Here is a 21,641-nt window from a genome sequence, read left to right as displayed (position 1 = left end):
CTATTGAGAGCTGGCTGATCCTGGTGGGAGGGTGATGTTCATGCTCGCCCTGGTTATCCTCCTTCTCATTCTCTCTTTTTCCTTTTGTTGTTGCTTGTCAATGCAGAATATTGTAAACATCTTGAATTCCTTGTAGTTCAGTTGCTGTTTTGGAGGAGAGATAGATATCTGTCTTAGCAAGGCAGTCTTGGCTTATCTAAAGGGTTACTTCAGAGAAAAGTCTAGAGTCCAGACTCTTGTCCCATTCTCCAACTTGTATTTTCCCAACTGACTCAGGAGAAATGGGTTTCAACTTACTGCCTCCGGCTCATCCCAAATGAACATGTTACAGGCTAATAGGGCACCTCCCTGGCAAATTAACGTCTCTCTACCATTCTGTAATGACTTGCAGATGTTAGAAGGATTCGTAACATCTGGTGTTACAGTGTGGCCGGGTGTAAGTGGGAGATTTGAGTGCCTTCAGAGCTGTATCAAACAACCATCCTGCTCCTACTTAAAGCCTTCCTTTTATCAGGCAGCCTTGAGATGAAAGGACAGAGTTGGTGCAACTGAGGGCTAAAACAGCTTATTCCAGGAAACCGCTCTCGAGTCTGTTCTTTGCATTAGAGAAGTGTCCTGAGGCCTTGATCAGGACTGAGGCTTTGATATCTAGATGTGCTGTTCAACCACACAGGAAACATATTGGAAACCCCACAGGGCTTACAGGAAAGACACAACAAATAATTGAAGAGGATGCTAGCAGTAGAACACAGACAAGGAGACATCAATAAAAACAATAAAGTCCATGCCCAGTAACCCAGCACTAGGAAGGAGGAGAAAGAGAGGGAATCTCCCTTGGTTACTAGTGGTTGTCTTGCTAAATGTGCCCTTGGAGCTTGCTGAGATGCTAAAGTCCCAAGAACGGTGCGGAGCTGCGACAGTGATAAGAAATGCCCATAGTGTATTAGCGATTGACTCCCTGCCAGTGTAGCTACAGGCAGTCATTAATCAGGGACTGCTTCAGAGCAGGGAGGGATTTGAAAAAGCACAGGTGAGGGGACAGGCGTGAAGGTGAGGTGGAGGCAGGATGGTGGCTGAGAGCAGGCTGAGCAGGTAGGTGCGTGTGCGTCTCCGTAGCGAGGACTGTGCTAAGTTCAAAGCCTGAGAAGGAGGGAGCAGAGTCCTTGCCGGGGAGGTGGTATCGCTGGATTCGATGTTCCCTTTCTGATTGCAAGAAGCCTGCGCCCTGCCACAGGGGGAGGGATGAGCACTGCAGTGAGATCCCCGAGGACTCTTGTTGGGACCTGGAGCTGGTTTAAAGTCAAAATGAAGGATCCATTGGAGAAGTGAAGGAGAGCTTCCCTGGGGCTTTACCTGGGCAGGAGCATCTACATAACTGCTTTTGGCATGAGCAGAAGCCAAGGTCTATCACTTATAACATACCTAAAGGAAGCTGTGAGCAAGTCAGTGTACCCCGCTGAAGCACAAGCATGGTCAGCAGGTGTGAGACCTGGCTTCAGAGAGCTTGGGATACAACGAGGAGCCACAAGTAAACTCAGAAGAAAATAGACTAAGCAAAAGCACTTCTGCCAGTCTGGCCCATCTCATCTCACCAGAGTCTCTTCAGGTAGAGGAATATACCCATTTTGCCCCTCCCCCGCAATTCTTTCATCCTGTTGCTATCTTAATAGTAAGATACTTTCAATCAAGACTTCTGGGAATGATATCCATAAAGAAGACAAGCTTGTAATGTATATTTAGGTACTGGGAAATCTGGGATCAAAAGAGAAGAAAATGCCTGTTTGACCTCTGCAACTTCCTTGTTGCTTGCCTTATGCTTGGATACTAAGACATCCGGGGCTTCAGAAGCAAATTGGAGGGAGAGGTTCACCAGAGCTGCTCAAGTACTTTCAGGTCCAGATGACCAGACTTGTTTTTTTGTACCCACAAATAGGCAGGAATAGCCTTGTACGCAGCAGTTAGTTTAGATAGGGGAACACCTTTGAAGAGCCTTCTGTCTCAGTAATCACACATACTCTGGTATAGCCATGTTGCTGGATATTTGAACAAGGACTCAGTCATTTCTGTGTGGTAAGTCATCAAAGGCCTGCTCCTTCTGAAGGCAATAAAGCTCTGACTTCAGTGAGGACATGCCGTGTGTTACAGCTTGTGGCTGGGCTGCCGGTGAGTTCTGGGGCAGCCCAGTAAGCTCAGCACAGGGGAGCAGACTCTGCAATTGTACAGGCAAACTGCTTCATGTCTTTGCACATTTTCCTTCCCATGCTTTCTCCCACCTAGGCTATTAATTCTCACCAGATGCAGCAGACTTTTCATCTCCCTTGGGGCTTCTAAGGGTAAAGTTTTAATATAGGGACATTTTCATGGCCTCTGTTTTGGCTGTAATTTCTCTGATTTTACCTCATCTCCAGATATATCAAAGTCCTTGAATATCTTTTCAAGTTCTTCTGCCTTGATGTTAAAGAGAAACCCTGTGGCTTGAAACTCCCTAGGACCAATTGTGTGACCATCGTCTACGTCCAGCAGCCTGAAGGCAGGCCCCGAGTGTCGGTAGATGAACTGCTTCTCAAGGTGGTTCTGTTTCAGGGCAGAAAGGTTTAAGAACAAACCATAAGCAGCAATTTCCTGCTTTGAAAAAATACAGAGAATAGCAGTCGGTGCTGCTGTCCAGAGAATAAAGGTGACCTCTTGCTAGCTGAGCCTGCAGGAAATACCAAGATCCTGGTGCTTCCTGCCCCCTAGGCTCAGCTGTGTGGAAGCACGTGGCTGTTGCTCCCTGGGTTTGGGCTCCGTAGAGCTGCGAGCTGCAGGGCTGTGCTGGGAAGAGTTACTGAAATGGAGCCAGGCTTGTATCTGGCCCATGCACAGGACATGTTGTGTGGTCCTTTCTCCTCCCTGCCACGTGTCAAACGACTTGCACGGCTAGGTGCTTGGTCTCCTCTTTCCTTGCCCCAAGGCCCATGGGCAGCTGCCCTGTGTGCTCACCCCCAGTGTGGCTGCCTAACCAGCCCCATGGAGCCAAGGCAGCCGCACAGAGCTCCTTAAAGGCCACAGTGTCCGTGTGCCGCTTGCTAACCAGGGATGCCATGTCCCACCCGACTGCAGAACGGGGACCCTGATGTGTCTGATGGGTGGGGGGGAATCAGTCACGGGCTTTATCATCCATCTCCCTCAGAACAGCTTACCATCCTCACTGCTTTTTCCTGAAAAGATACTAGCCTCTGCCAAGCTGTGGGAAATGCCAAGGAGAAGGAGGGGATCAGCACACCGGCACCAACAAGCTGGCAAACACCAATCAATGAAAATGCATGTGGCTTCCTGCAGGTAGCCCCAACCAAGAAGCTCTTTATCAGAGAACTCCCCTCCAAATGGCTGGTCAGGGCTGGCAGGAGCATTTAGATGGTTCCCAGCTGGTGAAAGGTTCAGGGGCAGATTTATGCCTGGGAAGCAGGGTTGGTACCAAGAGGGGTACAGCTCATTTCTTTGCTTTCCTTTTGCATGTGGCAGTGTTGTGGCTATCTCCAGACTTCGGGACCCCTTCTGTCCCTTGCACACCACGAGTAAAGATTAGCCCCCAGTGAGCTGGTTCCCTCTATGGGGGTGTCGATGGTCCACATCTCCCGCAGCAGCTCCCAGGGGCTACGCACCTCGTGAGCCAACAGGAGACACACCAGCATGTAGAACTCATCAAAGCCGATCTCCCCCGTCGCGTTTTGGTCCATCAAGTCAAACAGCAGCATGATATGCTGCTTCTTCAGGTCGGTCACATAATGCAGAAAGCAATAAAACTGCAGATCTGGAAAACAGTGAGCTGTTGGGCCTCGTCTGGATGAGGCTGTTAGCAATAATTGACAAGATTTGCCTTATTTTAAGTGCCCACTGCTCCCAGACAGGTTGCACAGGCAATTAAAACAGACTAGCAGGCAAGAAACTGTTTGGAATTAATAGATAGTATTAATAAGTTGCCCTCATTTAAGAAAGGGGCATATGTGGTTTCTACACAACAGGCAATGTAAAGGGCTCATAATTTTCTGTTGGACTTCCCTCTCTTCCACCACATCCCCGAAGGGAAAAAAAGGACTTTTTCAACAAACAGGAATAATTGGCAAAATAATCCATTTTTCTTTTGAAAGTGTCACTTTTAACTCATGATTTGTTAGCAATTACTTTTAACCCTTTTTAAACTTTTCCAGTGATGATACCGGGAAGGGAGGGGTGCACAGGTGAAGAGGCAAACCTCTGGATCCACCTTGGCATTTCCCTCAAACTTCCCCAAGTTGTTCCCTGCAAAAACAGAGGAAAACCAGCCCCAGCTGAAAAATCAGCAGCACCGATCTGATTCTGCTGCCCCTAAATCTGTCAGTGGGGTAAAGTCATAGGAAGAAGTGTTATTTAAGCTGGAGCGCGATGCTGGTTTGTGAATGAATGGGAATAGCCTCAATAACTGTAGCCGGAAAGTTAGGAAGCTGGGAACTAGGTTTCAACAGTCTCCTGTTGAGAATAATGTTGGCAATGAATCTGCCTTTTAACGTGGAGCACGATCGGTTTGTGGAAGGGATTACATGATGAGGTTGCTGCAGCACTAAGGAATTAGCTGCAGTGAGCCAGAAATCCCCTCCTGTCCTGTGCTCCCGGCATCTTGCTTGTACAGCGCTAAAGATCTCCTTTATCGCTGGCCTGGGTTTTTTGTACGTCGATTATCTGCTCCTTGGTGCCAGTACTTGGTTATAATGTTTGCACAGTACCAGCAAGCCTGCCTTGGTGGCTTCACATATTGCTGAAATGCAGCAATGACAGTACCGCAAAGCCAAGCAGGTTCCTTGCAGTCTCAGACTTTTTTTCTATTTCAGAAATAGAGAAGGAGGCAATCGAAGGGTGAAGGGGAAAGGGATACCGTCAACGGGAGCTGAAAATACACCTCAGTTGCTCCGAATGGTCCCACGAGCCGTACATATCATTTCAGAAGCTGATGCAGGATTAGCCAGGCCACGTAACCTTTCAGAGCAGCTCGAGCATGATAGACCAGTCGGGACATGGTGATACATGCCGTAACTGAAAGCTTTTTGGGGTATTGCCAAGTAGTGGTATTAACTAAGCCACTAGTTATTTAGCATTGCAGGGCGCTGCATTCGTTGTGATATCTGAAGTACAATATTTATAATGTCTGTGATCTCAGGTTTTAAATTTCAAGTGATGTAGCACTCTGTGTATCTCTTTTCAAAACATTACACAGAGCCTGTAATTTTATAGCGCTGATGCCAGTCTCATTTTTAAAAGTACTCACTGTTCAGGGCATTCTTCTTATGAACATCCAGGAGCTGGAAATAGTCTGTCAGTGCCTTAGCATTTCTTACTGACAATAAGCAGTATACTTCATCTAAATACAAATACTGCAGAAAACACCCAGATTTCAGCTTCATCTCGGGTAACTGTGGAAGGTCACCAAAACAGAATGAGCGCCAAGGCCCTGACGTGTCACAGGGAGGGAATTCTACCTAGAACCAGAATACCCTCAGCTCTTCCCCCACGCTGCTCTCATGGGTTTTCCCCATTTTTCAAGATTTACCTTCAGATGTGGAGGCAAACACTCCCCTACCATTCAGCATTCATGGATAACACATATCAAAATCAAGTGATAGAAATTATTCCTACAGCATGTTTTTTTGTAAATGCCCTCAAGAGCATTAAATCTGATTTAAAGTGTGCAAGAAAACACAGATTTAAGGATTTATTTTAGAAAGCTACCAAAGCAGATGACTACAATGAAAATCTCACAGCCTTAGACAAGTGTTTCCCCAAAGTTTGGTCCATGCTGAAGAAGTCCTACATAGCAGCTAATGCAGTGTGCTGTTTTTCCTCTTAGCCATGTTTTTAACTTTTTAAATTTCCAGTGTCTGACAGTCTCAGGTGCAACATGTCTGTGAGCTGTAGCCCACATGGCTGCTTTCAAAAGCCCAATTTTTTGTTCAAGGGAGCTGTTAGGAAGCTGAACCACTCTTATCAAATTTATATAAAGTGTTTATCATCTGTTCCTCTTCCAGTCCAGCACAGCAATAACCAGAGAAAGTGTTCTCTATTCCTGACCCCTACAAGCACACCAGGAATAATAACAACAACAATAATAATAAAATCATACACTCCAATGGCCTACTTTGGTACAAAGATGCTCTTTATTTTAAATTTTAAACATTTTAAACCCAGAGCTGTCCCTAGTCTAGCAGTCAAGTTATCAGTTTCTTCTCCTTTAGTCATAATGCTAATCAAGAGTTCGGTTCTGCTAACACTCACTGCTGAGGACCGTGCTCTGAGTAGCTGTGTTTAATGCAATGGTAATACCCAGGACAGTCTGTCTATAGGACGAGGTCTCCTCACATGAGTCTGGGGAAGATTTCCAAAGTTTTTTGTGGTTTTGAAGTTTATAATCTCTTTCTTTTATTCATTTGCATTTGGAAAAACAGTAAGAAGAAGTAGTCCATGCATAGATGAGACAGACTAACCTGTTTGCTGAGATGGTTTGATGTTTGCAAGCTTTCTGTGAGAAATGGGTTGGGAGAAAGGATTTAAATGTGTCTGATTTCTCTTGGCTATGCAGCCAGGAGATAGCAAATCTGGTTAGACGGTAACAAGCACAAGATTAAAATTCCACAGCCCTCAAAATGCTCTGCTGAATCAGAGTTGCTCAAAAACTTCTGAAGGGGTAACTTCAGTTTGGTAAAATTTATGCCAAGAGAAATCAGCTGTCTGATTTGATCTGATTCGCCTACCCTCAGGTAGGCTACAGGTCATCTGCCTAAATTGCAAGCCCTTTGGCACAGGGTGTATCTTGACTTCTGGATCTTTACAACACATGATAGGGACAGATATACCCAATACTTGCCCACACCTATTGTATGGGCAATTACAAAGATGATGGAGTCAATCACCAGGTTGCTAGATGACAAAACAAGGGGCAATGACTACAAATAGCCGCTTAGGAGGTTCAGCTGAACATTGGGAAAAAAAATCCCCAAGGAGGATTGTGTGCTCTGAAACCAGTTACCCAGGGAAGTCATGTATGCTCCAACCTGGGAGATTTTCAAGACTTAGCTAGACAGACTGATGACTGACCTGGTCTAGCCCTGGCGACAATCCTGCTCCAAGTGGGAAGTTGGACTAGATGGTCTCTAGGTTTCCCATCCAACCAATGTTTCTGTGATTACGTACAATGCCCAGGTCCGTGACTGGACAATAAAGTAACAAATGCTACCATTAATAAGAATGATAACTGGGGGGGGGGGGGGGGGGGAGGAGTGACACCTAAATACCTAAAACACCAGGAAGATGTGAAAAGGTGTGAAATTTTGAAAGCAGTTGCTCTGAGTCTATTCTTAATCCAGTATTACCAGTTGCCAAATCCTCACATTATTTGAGATCCAAAATCCATGAAGTTAGGTGGAAAAAGTGGTCAATTATTTTCAGCTTCTTTCTGCTTCAAGGATATACTTGGATCACATTTTCACCTTGTTTTTCCTACAACTCAGCAGGGAGAAGGGAAGAAATAGAGGGGCAAAAACTAACTTTAAAAAAAAATGCAGCTGAAATTCTTATACAACCATGAATTTCCAGGAGCTGCAGTTCATTTAAATAGTGTTTCAAGTATCAGTATCAGGAAACTCCCAATGGAAATGCTAGGGCTGATCGCACCGGTATAAACCCAGTTACTCCTAACAGCAAAGACGGTGCGAGGCGACGATCAGCCCCCGCACTCGAGGGTATAATATATCAGGGAAGTAGTGAGAAATCACCACCAAGCCCAGATGTTCTCGGACCGAGAGCCTATGCTGTGTTTTGCCAACATTACACATCAGGATGGAGTGTGAAAAAACACCTCCCTCACCTCCACCCTGCAGCCAGGAGCCCTAGGCTTGTTAACTGGGTTGAGGGAAATGTATAGAGGCAAAACACATGTGCTGGTGTGAATGACGTTCCTGCCGGCGAGGCTTGCCCGGACAGCCATTTAACACTAAGCTCTGCATTAAAGCAGAGAAATCGTTGAGCGTGGCTGCACCATCAAGCATGTCCCCTAGATGTCCCCATTTAACACTTCATTTCAAGCCGGCTTTTCAGAGGATGGGAAGCTCTGCCATGCAGAGCATGTGAACCTTAAGACTTGGCAGCAGTTGGGTCACATCTTCAAATTCTTCGCCCATAGTTCTGACACTCGCAAATTCCCATTACTGGGAGTTTTAAAAACGTTTGCATTTGGCTATTTTTACACGAGACGAACTGGGAGAAGGAAACGTCTTTCTGCGGCCAAGGCTTATGTTTCGACACTCAGAAAACCGCCTCTTCGCTCGGCCCCCGGGGCGAGCGCGCCCGACGATGCCGCGCTGCTTGCGCCGGCCGCCGCGGAGCGCGTGCCAGACCCTTCCCTGCTCGGAGCTTTGGTCGCGCCCGCGTCGACAGCAGCGGCCCCCGATGCCACGCGGGGCCGAGCCGAGGCGGGGCGGGCGCGGGCGGCGGCAGCGAGGCCAGCAGGTGGAGCGGCGCCGGCTGCCTGCGCGCGGCTGGGGGCGGCCCCGCTCGCCGCCTCGGCGCTCCGCGGGCGCGCGGCGGCTCCGTCCTCCCCGGGGCAGGGCGAGGGGCCGCGGCTGGCGGCGGCGCGGCCGGTCGCGCCTCCTGGGCGCCGCGGGGTCGGCCGGCCCCGAGCCGCGCCGCGCCATGGCTTTCGCCAATTTCCGCCGCATCCTGCGCCTCTCCACCTTCGAGAAGCGGCGCTCCAAGGAGTACGAGCACGTCCGCCGCGACCTGGACCCCAGCGACGTGTGGGAGGTCGTGGGGGAGCTGGGCGACGGCGCCTTCGGCAAGGTCTACAAGGTGGGTGGCGGCGGGGCGCGCAGCGGAGCGGGGGCCGGGCGGTGCCGAGCACCTGCGGCCGCCGCGCCGAGCACCCCGGGCGGGCAGGGCGCCGGCTCGCCGCCGCAGCGCGTTTGCCGCCGGGTCTGCGCGCTCGCTGAGCGAACGCGAAAGCCGTCTGCAGCCTTAGAGGAGAAGTCCTTGCGGGACCTTGGCTTGGCTCTGCACATCCCGTTAGCTACCGTGCCTGGAAAGCAAAGAGCAGCTAAGCGTTGTGCCTTCCTCGGGTGAGAGCAAGGACGGCGAGTCAAAGCTGTGATGGGGTTAGGGGCGAGCAGAGAGAGACGCATTCTTATTTTTCTCTTAAATCAGCCGCTTTCAGAGCGATGCTTTTGTAAGGCGGCGAGGTGTTCCCTGCCAAACCTCTCGGTGCAATGAATGGAGGGAGACTTCTTGGAAGTCAGCAGCCTCGAGGCTGCCTCCAAGTTTTGCGAGCCTCTGGGGTGACATTATTTGTATTCCAGCGGTCCTTGCTCGAGGCGAGCGGAGGAGCCCTGCTCCTTACAGTGGCGACTTGTCCAGGGCTATGAATGTTTAACCTTTCTGTTAACGGATCGAGGTTTTTAAGGCCAAATACCCAGCTGTACTTTGCACTCCAAATCAACGGCGCTCTCGCCTGTTCCTGGCTCTGAAGCGCTCTGCTCCTCTGAGCAACAGCTCCGGCGGCAGGAGACTTTCTGGCTGGGGCTAGCTGGAGGTGTAGGCTGGTAGCCTTCTTTGGAGACCCGCATTCAAAAAAGAATTTGGAAGCGGAAAGCTGTGAAGTAGCTTACTTGGCAGTTGTTTTTTGAAGGTCCCGTTAGATCATTTAACAGGTTATTGCCACCTCTGGACAGTTGGGAAGAGAGCTGGCTGCAGGTCTGAACTGAGGTGTTTTGCCACAGTGCTGGGATGCGTTGTCTTGTTTTGTCTACATCGAGCTGTTCGATAGAGTCTGATTTTTAGCGTTTCTAAGTATCCATTGAGTGGAAATCTCTGCTGAAAGATCTTTGCTTCTAATAAAGTGCAATTTCTAAAAATCGTATGTAAATCCTTGATATATTTATCTTTCTAAAAATAACACTGGTAGCAATCAGTGTTTCTGTTACCAATTTACTTGGTGCCGTGCATTGCAAAGCAGTTTGTATGGGGTGGCATTCGCTCTTCTGGGTAGTTGGTTGCTTATATTTGCTTAAGGTTCTCATGTAATGATAGGAATGAGGTAAACGTAAAATAAGATAATAGGCTTCTGAGACAAATGATAGCTTAGAAGAATCACTCCTTTAAATGTTGTATATTTTAAATGCATAATATATGGAAAACTGATAAGCTTTCAGAATAAAACTGCTTTAAAAGTAGGGTTTTTTTTTTTAAGGCCATTGTCATACCTGAATACCTCTGCATTTACTCAAGTCTCACACCAATACATAAAGTTATCACAGTAACTTTGTGTATTATAGGCTGCCATCAGCCTGTCAAGTAATATCTCCTCATCTCCAAGTAATTCCATTTCCCTTGAGCCACATTTCTACCCAAATGAGAAGGTAGTCTGCAGGATGCAATACAGTGCAGACTGCATGGTGATAACCAGAAGTTCACTGTGTCTATAAGTAACACACTTAGACAGCTGCCTGCTTTTGAGGTGTTTTAACATGGTTGATCTTAAGGGTGGGGGTTTACACTGTGGCAGGAATCAAAGGATTATATTATTCTTCTTAGGTGGTAAAGTTTTTATTCTCCATCTCCTTTGGCTCTCCTCTCCACCTGCCCTCCATCCTGACTGGAGAATGTGAATGCTGGGGTTTTGAAGAGTCCTTCTGCAGGATTTTTGTTTGTTTGTTTAAGAATAGTAAATTAGGTTGGGTGCCACATGCTAGAAAAATCTTATTTTAGATAATAGCCAGTAGCATTATTGCAGATAAGTAGTTTTCTGGCATGCTAAGACTTGACTTGCGTATTGTCTTCCTCAGTCCTTCTGACTCTGGAGCCAGCGGCTACGCTTGGTGATAATGCACATACTATAGTGATGCGAAATCATAGGCTTGCCATATTGTTCTACTCAACTGCCAAAAAAGAGGGGGGGGGAGGAGAGGGTGAAAGGCAAACAAACCCTGCTTATGCACAAGGAAAAATATAGCTGGTCAAGATACAATGAACGGTTTTAATCATTCTCTTGGAGTCAATTAAAGTCGAAGTGCTCTTGACACTAAAGTGATCATTTAGAGCAAGTCAGAGTCTTTGTACGGCTGTGAGGATTTTAGGATGTTTGAATGAAGTTCCTGCACATCTCCCGCCCCCTTTCCACACACACAAGCATGGGGATGTGATATAATCCGCCTGTACTTGCAGCCTGCCCTACGTACCATATGCTGTACTTGCCTGTGGTCTCTGAGCAGTGCGTAAGGATGGGATTAGTACATTGAGTAGTCTGCAACTTAACCAGTGAGGTCCAACTTGGGAGAAATTTAGGTTTTAATAGAAGAAAAAAATACATTCATTTTAATAGGTTTTGTTTTTTATGGTACGAGGTTTGAGGGAGGACAACTCAGCTATGTAATAGTTTTAGTGGTGAGTGTTACTGGGCTGCAAAACATTGTCAGTGAACTGTTTCTTGGACTCCCCATGCACTCAGCTGAACCAATTTGAGCTGGTTTGACACAATGTTTACAAAAGTAGGACAGGCTTGATTTAAATATATTTTAATTAAAAATAATCCAATCTGTAGTGGAGCCTGAAATGCATACAATAGATCTTCAAGAAATCTGCAGCTGGCGAAAGCTACTGGGATTTCCCTATTTTTTTTTGTAAAGACTTTTTTTTTCAGCAAAAGAGGACCTGACTGATGAGGAAACAGTGAAACTTGTTGCAGAGGGTAATGAAGCTGAAAAGTAGGAAGGGGGTGGGGTGAAACTGTTTTTTTTTTCTAGCTCTCATTCTATTAATCTCTTGATTCTGGTAACTCTGGCGGGTACTGTGTCATAAGGAAGTAGTAGCAACCCATAGATAGCAACACGCTGCATGCCAGATAAACTTTGTTACCAACCTCATCCGAAGTTCCTGAAATGAACAGTGTGAAATCAGTCATTGGGCCTGCAGTTGGGAGCAGTAAGCAGCGTGTGTTAGCCTGCAAAGCCTGCGGGATCCCTAGTTTTGAGCACCTAGGAATAGAGAAGTGTCCAGGCCAGAGCCTTTCCAAACAGACTTGAAAGTCATATTATTTTTCCTTTAGAAATATGTAAGATGCAATTTATAAAATGTAAGGCTGTGACTTTGTTGGCTCAAAGTTCGTCTTGACTTGTGTGCACAGAGGGAGGGTTGGTGTGAGCCGCTCTGCTGGGACAGAGCCGTGCGAAACCCAGGGCCTCGAGTGTGCTATGGTTTAAGTCAGCAGTGCAGGCTACTGCGGGGTTTCGACTGAATGCCTTGAGCCACTGAATCACAGCTCTCTCCTGCAAAACTCATTAGGTGGAGGGGGGTAGTACTGACTGCTGCAGGTAGTTGCATTAATTTGGGCAGGACTAGATACATCGGTGTTGTGCTGAGCATCAAGATTTTATGAGCTCCCAGGGAAAGGGCTTGAATCTTCCAAGCACACGGGCTCTGCTGGAGGAATCCCTGACGCTTGCTGCCTTTCTAACCGTGGGATTGTTTTGCTGCGCTCACGCCTCTTGCAACGTGCTATCTCTGCTTCCCAGTGTGTGCCGATGAGGACACCGGCTCCCTGATAACGCTGCCCTCCGGCAGGGCGGGGACAGCGCGGCCCCGTCGGGAGCGTGGGCTGCGCTGCTGCCCGCAACTGCCGGCGTTGCAGAAAACAGAACTCGTTCGTTTGAATTCCCCTGCAGACAGCTCTCAGTGAAGGGTCTGTGCAGATAACTCTGAGCCCTGTGCAACCCCGGTTCATAAATATGCCTTTTATGTTGCTTTCCTCCTTCCTTCTTTAGATACAGCTTAAAAATTCTATTCTGGGTATCTGGTTTATTACGGTGGTGTTAGTGCTTAATAATGAGCCTGCTACAGACGGTAAATGCTCTGTGCTGGAATTTGGATAATAATACACTAATTGTTAAGGTGTTGTACAGCTGCCTTACACGCATGGCTTTCACAGCAATGGGTTCATTAAAAGCCACAAGACCTTTCCTGTCACTCCCAGACCTCTCTCTGCTCCCTAACTGGAGTTACCCCACTGTGTTTTGTGCAAATATACACATATATAAATAAATATTTTTTAAGTGACTCAGGCTCAGCTTTTGTCAGTTTGACTGACTAATTAGGGATTTAATATGCAAATCCTGTGAAAGCTGTGATGGAAAGATGTTAATTCCCTGGGTTTACTTTTTTTTAAAACAAAAACAACAGCAAACATTGATTGCAACTGTGCCCACAAGGCATGTAAAAATGGTAAGATCGAATCTTGCTATCCTAAAGCAAAAGGGCTAAAGGGTTTTCTTAAAATGGTGCTAAGGGAGAAAGAAGAGGAATGGGAAGACACTACTCCTTTACTGATAGAGCAGGGGCCAAACAATATTGGTTTTGAGTGAACTTAAAACTTAAATGTAACGTTAACTTTAAACTGAAATGAATGATGCTCTGGCCCTGCTGAAGTCTAAGAGAACCTTATCCAGAACTGTGCAGAGCCATGGTTGCCTCTGGGTGGGAGGGAAGGAGAGCCAGCTCTCCATGGCCTAAGTATTTTGGCAATGATTTCTGTGTGGTGGTGAAGAGCTCAGCAGTGCTGCTTGCTGTGGTAGCTGTGAGAAGAGAAAGCTTAGATGAAGGCTTCGAGTCTTTCACGCTAGGACCCTCAAGCATGTGACAGTCGTCGTGCTTTAGAAAAATCCCTGCCCGGAAAGTCTCATGACTCAGTGTCTCATGAACATCTGGTTCTCTAGTTGGTCTTGAGTGTCACCTTGGTTTCCAGGGCCTGCTTTGCTCTCACTAGAAGAGGGGAGAATGAAATTGGCTTCAGAAGCAGCACCTGTGCATGCTGCCTCGAGTTCCTGCTGGGACATGGGGTCAGAAGGGGGAGTGTGCCATTTGGGAAGAGCATACTGATGGCACAACTGCTGTGTGGAGCTGAGTTAACTGACGTAGCTACAGAAAAGCACCACACCTCCCTGCACACCTGTGTGCTTCAAAACATAATGCTCTTCCCATTGAACATATGGAAACCTTCATGCCATTCTCCCTTCTTGTGCAATTCCCTGACACCAGCCTGCACTCTCGTGCTTGTGGGTCATGTCCTTATTTAACCAACTGAAAAGAGTGCGTGGTATTTCTGTAGGCAGGAGAAGCAGTGAAGGAAGTTGTGCATCCAGCAAAGCCAGCAGACATTGGTGGACCCAGCACTTGCATGTGTTAGCATCTTGGAGCTGCTAACATCTCTGCCTTGAATTTCTTGCTTGACAGTTGCAAGCAGGCGCAAGCAACGCTGCTGGGGTGTCCTCTGTGGAGGCTTTCCAAGAAGACCTGTGCTACAGAGCAGAAGCAATGCCCAAGCTAGTGCACCAGCAGTGATTTGTAGCAGGGGAGCAAAGCAAAGGACTGATCGTTCTTTCTGCAAGGGCATTGCTGATCTGACACATTTCTGGCACAGTGTGAAAGGGTTGAACAACACAGGCACTCACACACACACACTGTAGCATTGCCTATCTGAGCCCTGTTTCCTGGCACTCAGTCGAAGCAGCCGCTCAGCCCACTGCTAGCTCTCTGTGTACCAAACCTGTTGCAGAAAGTTGCTAGGAAACTCTGAAGTGGTTGTATGGCTTTCTTTTTTCTTTCTTTTTTCTTTTCCGTTTAATTTCCCCCACCCCCACAATGCCGTGGCTGTGGCATTGACTGAGTGAAGATCAGAGCAGGAGTGCTTAACTTTGAGCACTGTGCTGTTGCAGGAGACCAGTGATTGGAAGTACGTTTAGTGTTTCCAAGCACTGGGTGTAGGTTGGCTGAAGATATTGGATTCATGTAGATCTTTTTTCTCTTCAAACCTTGGATGGGTTTTCTTTTCATTTCTCAAGCACTCAAGTAGCGTGGAGTCAGCTGAATGTCTGTAGGTGGATTGTAGTGTGGTGTACCAGCAGAGAAGCCTTTTGTTGTTCTTTTGGCCTCTGCTGCTGTGTTTGGGTACAAGGTCTGAAGCTTCGTGTGGAAGCATCTTTTCTGCTCCTTGATGAATGCCCTGCTGCTTAGGCTGACTATCTCTCATCCCCTTCCATGAGAAATGGTGCTGGGCCATTGTTGAGCTTTTAAGGCAAGAAAAGGTACAAGTGCCAAGGAGCTTCCTGCCATGTTTCGGTCACACATTTTTTGGTGCGTCCATGTAGAAAACAAGTCCTTAGTCGTTGCTTGAACTCTCTGGCAACGCGACTTTCTTTTGCACCTAGGCTGTAAAACCGGGGGAAGGTGTTTCTGCCTTTTTACTGACACTTTTCAGTTTGTTTGCAAGCCACTTCCACTTCCCCCTAACCCTTGTAAACATGTATTTCCATGGTTGCCAAAGCAATGGTGTGGGTGCAACCCGCTGAAGGCAGAGGCCAGTTGGCTAACCCTTCGCTGGCCTCATGTCCACGGAGGAAACCTCAGCACACCGTGCCATGTTTACCTGGAGCCGCTAGACCTCGTGTAGCCCTCTTTGCTTTGGGGGTCTGATTTGTAGATGCAACTGTGAGCTGAGAGAGACTTGCGCCCAATTCCTGCCCTCATTACATGCATGCCTTGCTTTTCCCACTTGTAGACAAGAGGGCCACTTTTGTCCTTTCTGAGGATGGTGTGAGAGCTGATGACCTGCCTTGCTGCAGCCATCTATGAGGGAGAAGTTAAGAGCTGTCACCTCCTCTTCTTTTCTCAGTCTTCCGGGAGGAAAATGTTTTACCTTCCATCCTGCAGTGCTTTCTGTGCACACACCTACAAATCTGACTTCCCAAGAAGTCCTCTTCCCCGAAGCACTACAAAGCCTAAATCCAGCCACTCCGTGGCATTTGGCACGATGTCTGTGTCCCCTTGGAAAATTAGCTGGGGCACCAGTTGCCTGGCATGGAGGCACCCCATCCTATCAGCAGGCTGAAGCATGGAGTTACTCCCCAACTAGGCGTTTTGCACCTGAAGTAATAACTCCTCCGGATTAAATTCTCCCTGTGAAGAGCCGAGCTTCTGGAGGCCTCAGCTCCATGTGGCCGAGCTCCTTGGCTGCTGGCATCCTTGTGGGAGGGCAGGCTCGGTGCTGCTGCCTTGCAGTCAGAGTGAGCATCTGCCTGGGGTTAAAGCAGGGCTGTGTGAGTGCACGTGGGGCTTCTCATCACTGAGTGCAGGGGACCAGGATGTGGCTTTTGCACAGCCACCTGGGACAGGGTGCTGACCAGGGCAGGAGGGAGGGTGGTAGCAAGCTCTCCCTGGTGTTGCACCTTCGTCCAGGTGCCTTCCCAGCGCCACTGGAGGCAGCCAGTCATTGCCTTTAAACGGCAGCTGCTCTTTGGTGTTTGAGGTGTAGCTCTTCTCCTCGGCGAATTGTAATCAAGTTGGTCATGAGATGCGATCTCGGAGCTGGGAAGTTTGCTCGCCATTCGGTTTGTGTGGCATATCCCTCCCTTTGCCAGCGGGAGCAGGGTTTTCGCTGCCATGCTGCCTCCTGGGAGCACGCCAAGGTCTGGGGCATGATGTCCCCAGGGCTCTCCATGCTGAGGTCCCCATGCTGCGCTCACCTTGCTGCTGTGGCCATGCCCGTTTGTCAGAGCTGGCTGTGTTGAGTTAATACCAAGGGATGAATTCAGTATTTCCGAAAAAAAAAAAAAAAAAAAGCTTCAGTTATTATGACGAACTGAAGTGGCTCCAAGGGGCTTGTCAGACATGGAGCTAATTTCAGCTCCCATTGATTATTTGACAATAATATGAACGCTGATTTGAGCCTCTCTACCCTGCGTTCATTTATTGATGCAGACAGCTCAGGCCAAGTTCATTGCAAGGCAATCAATCATTATGTTATCCCTGAGAATAACTAAGCAAGCAGTTATCTGCATACAGACATGCAATGGGAACATGTTGCATGGGAAAAAATGGCAGCACTCTCAACCCCCAAATGCAGTATATATCACAAGGAGAGCACTGGGGTTTTTTTTCTCAATACTTTTGTTTCTTGAACTCGGAGATATCTGAAACATCAGCTCTCCCAGCATGGAGAGAAGGCTTTGGAAGGATGGGAAAAGCAGTTCAGAGCCTCACATTAAAGATGTGGTGACACGTTATTGCAGAGCAGCTTCAAAAGGATCATCCCTTGGCGTGGGCAGACGCTGTGGGCAGCAGGCCATGCTGGCAAGCAAGCTTAGACAAAACACGCATGGAAATGATCACAGCTCTTTCACTGCTAGCGCTGTTCCCTGTCACTAATCAGCGAGGGTGCATTCAGAGCGTTCTTCTGCCTCACCTTGATATTTACTTTTCCGTCAGCGTCAGTTTTGCCTGAGGAAGGACCAAACAATCCAGCCTTCCGGTAATACGTTCTTTAAAGACTTAAAATAGTTCCTGCATTTGTCAAACTCTGGATTTCACAATAGCTCATAGGGTGAGTCACAGGCAAAGGCCAAACAGAGCCTTTTCTGTCACCTGAGCAGGCACCTTTTATCCCTTATATCCATAAACTGAGCAATACTTGCTTTTTGCCTCTGCCTTCTAGGAGTAATCCCACACATTTCCTGCTTTTGGTATTCCCAGCAGGTTTGGTAGTGGCACATTTACCACCAATCTTTCTCCGTGATTTCACCAAGATCCTCTCTTTCCTTCTTGTTTCATACCCTAAATTTTGGCTCCTGGCCTGGCTTTCTGGAAGTAGTTTATTGGGTAACTTCTACTTGATATGTTTTCCTTTGTGAAATGCAGGTTTCATTACTGCTTCTGTGTAGACCTGTCAGCCTTGGTCTGCGCAGCACATTGATTTTCCAAAAGGCTGGCAGTGGCCATAAGAGCATTTCAGCTTTTCAAATGCTGCGGCTGTATCTAACTACAGTTCAGCAGCACATCCTAGGCACTATGCTAGCAGCTGTCTGCTCTTTTTTTTTTTTTTTTTAAGTGCTAATTAGCAGTCCAATAAATTATTCAAGGTATTAAAATGCTCAGCAGTGGAGGAACTAAAAGACAGAACTGGGTGCATTTTTAGATCGACCAGCCATAGGTCGTAGACTGGCATCAAACAGTTTCTGTTCCTGGGATCTCGCCTCCTGGGTTCTTCTTTCTGTTCTGTCAGCAAATTTCAGTGGAAAAACTGATGGCCTGGGAAACACCATGAATTCCTTAAAGGCTGCACAGCTGGGAGTATTTTACCTGGGAAGAGAAACTCTCTTCACATCTCTGCATTCTTTTGACCTGATGGTCTACAAGGTTTTTGCTGTGTTGGAGACCCTGTAATTGGTCTAGAGTTTGCAAAAGACTTTGGGTTTGTAGTTCAGACACTGTGTTTTGCAAGTTTTAATTTGAAATGATGTGGCTATCTGACAAACCTCCCCATGAAAGGGATTAGTGAGTCAGCCTAAGGTACTGGTTTGATGCTTCTTGGTTTTCCTCCTTCCTCTGTATCATTGTCTATCGTTATCGTGGTGAAGCTGTAGATAGCTTGGTAGCAATCCTTTCCTTCCGTGTTGCAGTTCTTAGACGATGAATAGCAGATGTTGCTTTTTCTCAGCCTGGCGATGTGTTCTCCTTGCCGCGAGGGGTATCTGCCAGGCTTTCAGGTTATACTCAGAGATGCAGGTTTCTTGTGCATAATTGCTGGCTTGGCTTTTTGAGGTCGCAGTGGGCTGTGTTTTGCTTTGTGCCAATGTCTCGAGGCAGATTCTGATCTATTGCACAAGAGTAAGTAGAAATCAGAAAAGGGTTTTAAACCCTAAAGCATCATCTGGATGTCTCAGATGTCTGAAATGGGCTTCCAGGAACGGCGACATAAACATTTGGCCTATTTAGGATTCACACAAACCTTACGGGAGGAATATCTGTGTTGTAATATGTTGTATGTAGGAAAATACAAGCAGAGAAGCTCCAGAAAATTGCCAGACATCAGTTACAGAAAGACTGCAGAGCACACTGAGCCAAAATCTGACACTGTCTATGAATCTGGCTTACTCCAAGCAGCTTTTGGAGCTGGTTCACTGGCTTGAAGGCCTGTGATACAGCTGTCTGACTGATCAGAGAGAGCTGTCATTCGGCGTGCTGTCAGGGAGGCTGCCTGGCGATGCGGCTTTAACTCCGAGTCAGGGCTGGAGTCGTACAAGCAGCCAGTAACAAAGCAAAGGGAAGGTGGATAAATTAGCACATGCACTATCTGCAGAAGCTCCTTGAATTTCCAATGCTTTTCTGATAAGGTGACTTGCTGGACTCAGTTCAGGAGTACACACAGTAGCCGGTTCTGCGTGTCCAGGGGCGCGTCTCCCTCAGTCTCATGCGGAAGAAACACTAAAGGCTGAAATCAAGCCCGGTGGGATCATGGACAACTCCATAGGGGATCAGTTGTCTAACCTGCATGCGTTTTGGTCCCCTCAAAGGCAGTTGTGTGGGGGAGCCAGTCTCTTCTCCACGCTATAATGGGTCCTGCTGGAAGAGATTTATTTTCCAAAATCCGCTGCTGACCTCATGGTTTTAGATCCCCTTTCTGCATCTCCCACTGTGAAACAGAGCTGTGAGGCATTTTGATTTGGGAAGTGCAGCGAGAGCACTTAACTGTAGCTGTGACATTATCACAAGGCCATGGAAAGTACTGGGGTCATGCCCATACCATCTTCTTTTTATCCCCCATGAATTTGCTGTTGCTGTTTCAAAAGCTCGTATTCTTGGGTCAGGAGTTTGTCAGATCTTGAGCTGACTTCTCAGAGATGATGGTCTCACTTCCCCCAGTGTGACTGAGCAGCCTGACTTCCCTGTGCTGGTTTGGCAGGGGACGTGGGACAGCCGAGCTCTTCTCCCTTTGTGGTAGGAGCCCACCTTTCACGGCACGTGGGGAGCCTCTCCGTCCCTGAAGTGGTTGACCCCCTCATCAGGGAGTAGAACGGACAAGGAAACAGAGATGGCCAGAAAAAACATCCTCATTCAGGACAGTCCACAGTGGTGACGAAAGGCAGAAGCTAATTCTGTGGGGACTTCTTGAAAGTCCCAGAAGTGCTGTTTTAACAGTTAAAATAACTCTTGAGTCACTTGAAAGTCCCGTGGACCTAACTGGCTGCCTGGCTGTGGTTTGTGCTGCATCCCTTCCTGCTGGCCTCGAGCTGGAGACGGTGTGATATCCCTGCTAGGGCTGAATAAGTCCAGGATAAAACAGCCCTTGTTCTGGGGGCTTCTACCTGTAGATTGACTTAATCTGACGTATATTAGCACTGAATGTGAAGCAGTGTGTTAACAGGCTCATATCTAGAAAGGAAGTGGTAACCCGGCGTTGCTGGTTTACTCACCTGCTAGTCCTAAGAGTTACAATGAATAAGATCAGGTTGCTGCAGGATGAAACGCGTGGACTGTGTTCTGCTCTGCCACCCAGAGCTTGCAGTCTGGTTTGCAAGGTGCAGTCCAGCAGGTCTTCGTTCAAAGCCTGCAAAAGGCTCAGCATGAGAGAAAGCTACCTGCCTCCAAAGGGAGGCGCGCATTCAGATGGTAGCTATAAAGCTTTAGAATACCATTCATATCTCTTGACCTTCTTCAAAAAACAAGCCTTGCCATGAGCAGCAGTGAGGCAGGGCTTTGCATGGGAGCTCACCGTCCCGGCGTGTGGTGCAGCGGTGCACCTGCTCATGGCAGGCACCTGCACTGGCACTGCCGGGCAGTAACTACTGGTGCCAAGGAAAAGTCTTGGTGGGAGGAACCACCAGTTAGTTGCAGCCTGGCTTCTCCGCGCCCTCTCCCAGTGCGCCCTGCTTTTGGTTATTTCTGCCTCCAGCAGATTAACAGAACATGGGAGCAAGCAGTGCTCTCGTTCCTGCTTGGTGACCCTGGCACCTCCTGTGGGCAAGAACCAGCCAGAGTCTGAGCATGGGTCCGTCTTGGCTGAGAGTGAGGCAGGGTGTGGGTTAAATGGAGGTGTGGACCATGGGGACAGTGTGTCTAGGTGAGGGTGAGCACCTCCGAACAATTTACCAAGCCTGGGAGGGGATGAGAGGTGGCAGCGTGACTCTGCTGGTTTGGCTCCCACCTCGGTTTGGGGAGGAGGGCAGGTTGGTTCAGACCTCATCTCAGGATGGTTCACTGCCAAGCTCTGCCATGCTGCAGTGGAGGACTCGGGTGCGCTCTGGGCCTGGGGAGGCTGAGCCGGCCTGAACCCCGTCAGCGGGGAAGTGTGTGATAGCTGACCACAACGGGAAGCCCCACCTTCTCGTACAATATTTACTTCCCCTCCTTGGATCTCTCCCAGCTCTGAAGTGCAGGGTGGATGCAATGGGGCGCTTCTCACTCGTTCTTAGAAACGCTGCTCTTTTCCCCATGCTTGCTCCGCTCCCCTCTCCACCCGCCCCTTGCCCCAGTCTGTGCACCCTCCTCTGGGCATCTGGTCAGCTGGTGGCAACTGGTTAAGAAAGAAACCTGAGGAAAAAAATTAATTTCTTCTGAAACCAGCCTGAGCTGCTGACTTGCATGTGGGCAGCAGGCCCAGCTGGAAATGGGTTTGTCCCCTGTGGTAAAGACGCAGCCCTCCATACCAAGTAGTGTGTGAATTCAGCAAGTCTTCAAAGCCCAGGAGAGAGCTGAGAGTTTCTGCCTGAGAGAGGGGAGAGCGTCATTTTCCAGTTGTCCCTTCCTTTCTTTTTCCTTCC

General features: G+C 48.1%; 2 protein-coding genes across 2 annotated transcripts in view; one reads left to right on the top strand and one right to left on the bottom strand.

Annotated features, from left to right (window-relative positions):
* On the bottom strand, positions 1-5,417 carry EFCAB9 (EF-hand calcium binding domain 9). Its single transcript, XM_026122594.2, has 4 exons — positions 5,282-5,417; positions 3,645-3,793; positions 2,398-2,574; positions 1-144 (listed from the first exon to the last, which is right to left on the bottom strand). The coding sequence occupies exons 1-4, from the start codon at positions 5,415-5,417 to the stop codon at positions 1-3; spliced, it is 606 nt and encodes a 201-aa protein (XP_025978379.1).
* Positions 5,418-8,615: 3,198 nt separating this feature from the next.
* STK10 (serine/threonine kinase 10) overlaps positions 8,616-21,641 on the top strand; it is a 60,184-nt gene continuing 47,158 nt past the window's right edge. The window contains exon 1 of the mRNA XM_026122658.2: positions 8,616-8,853. Within this exon, the coding sequence (XP_025978443.2) occupies positions 8,698-8,853 (156 nt within the window). The 5' untranslated portion in view covers positions 8,616-8,697. The remainder of the gene's footprint in view (positions 8,854-21,641) is intronic.

This window comes from Dromaius novaehollandiae, chromosome 15 (genome assembly GCF_036370855.1).
Source record: "Dromaius novaehollandiae isolate bDroNov1 chromosome 15, bDroNov1.hap1, whole genome shotgun sequence".
NCBI classification, from domain to species: Eukaryota; Metazoa; Chordata; class Aves; order Casuariiformes; family Dromaiidae; genus Dromaius; species Dromaius novaehollandiae.
Note: the sequence above shows the minus strand (reverse complement) of the source record. Positions and strands in the feature narration are given on the sequence as shown.

Excerpts from the sequence above, each read along its gene's own strand:
- EFCAB9 (XM_026122594.2), bottom strand. The coding sequence starts at position 5,417 with ATGAAGCTGAAATCTGGGTGTTTTCTGCAGTATTTGTATTTAGATGAA. Across the intron at positions 2,575-3,644 it reads GTCTCCTGTTGGCTCACGAG|AACCACCTTGAGAAGCAGTT; the intron begins GTGCGTAGCCCC and ends GCCCTGAAACAG. Across the intron at positions 145-2,397 it reads TTGATATATCTGGAGATGAG|CAACTGAACTACAAGGAATT; the intron begins GTAAAATCAGAG and ends CCTCCAAAACAG.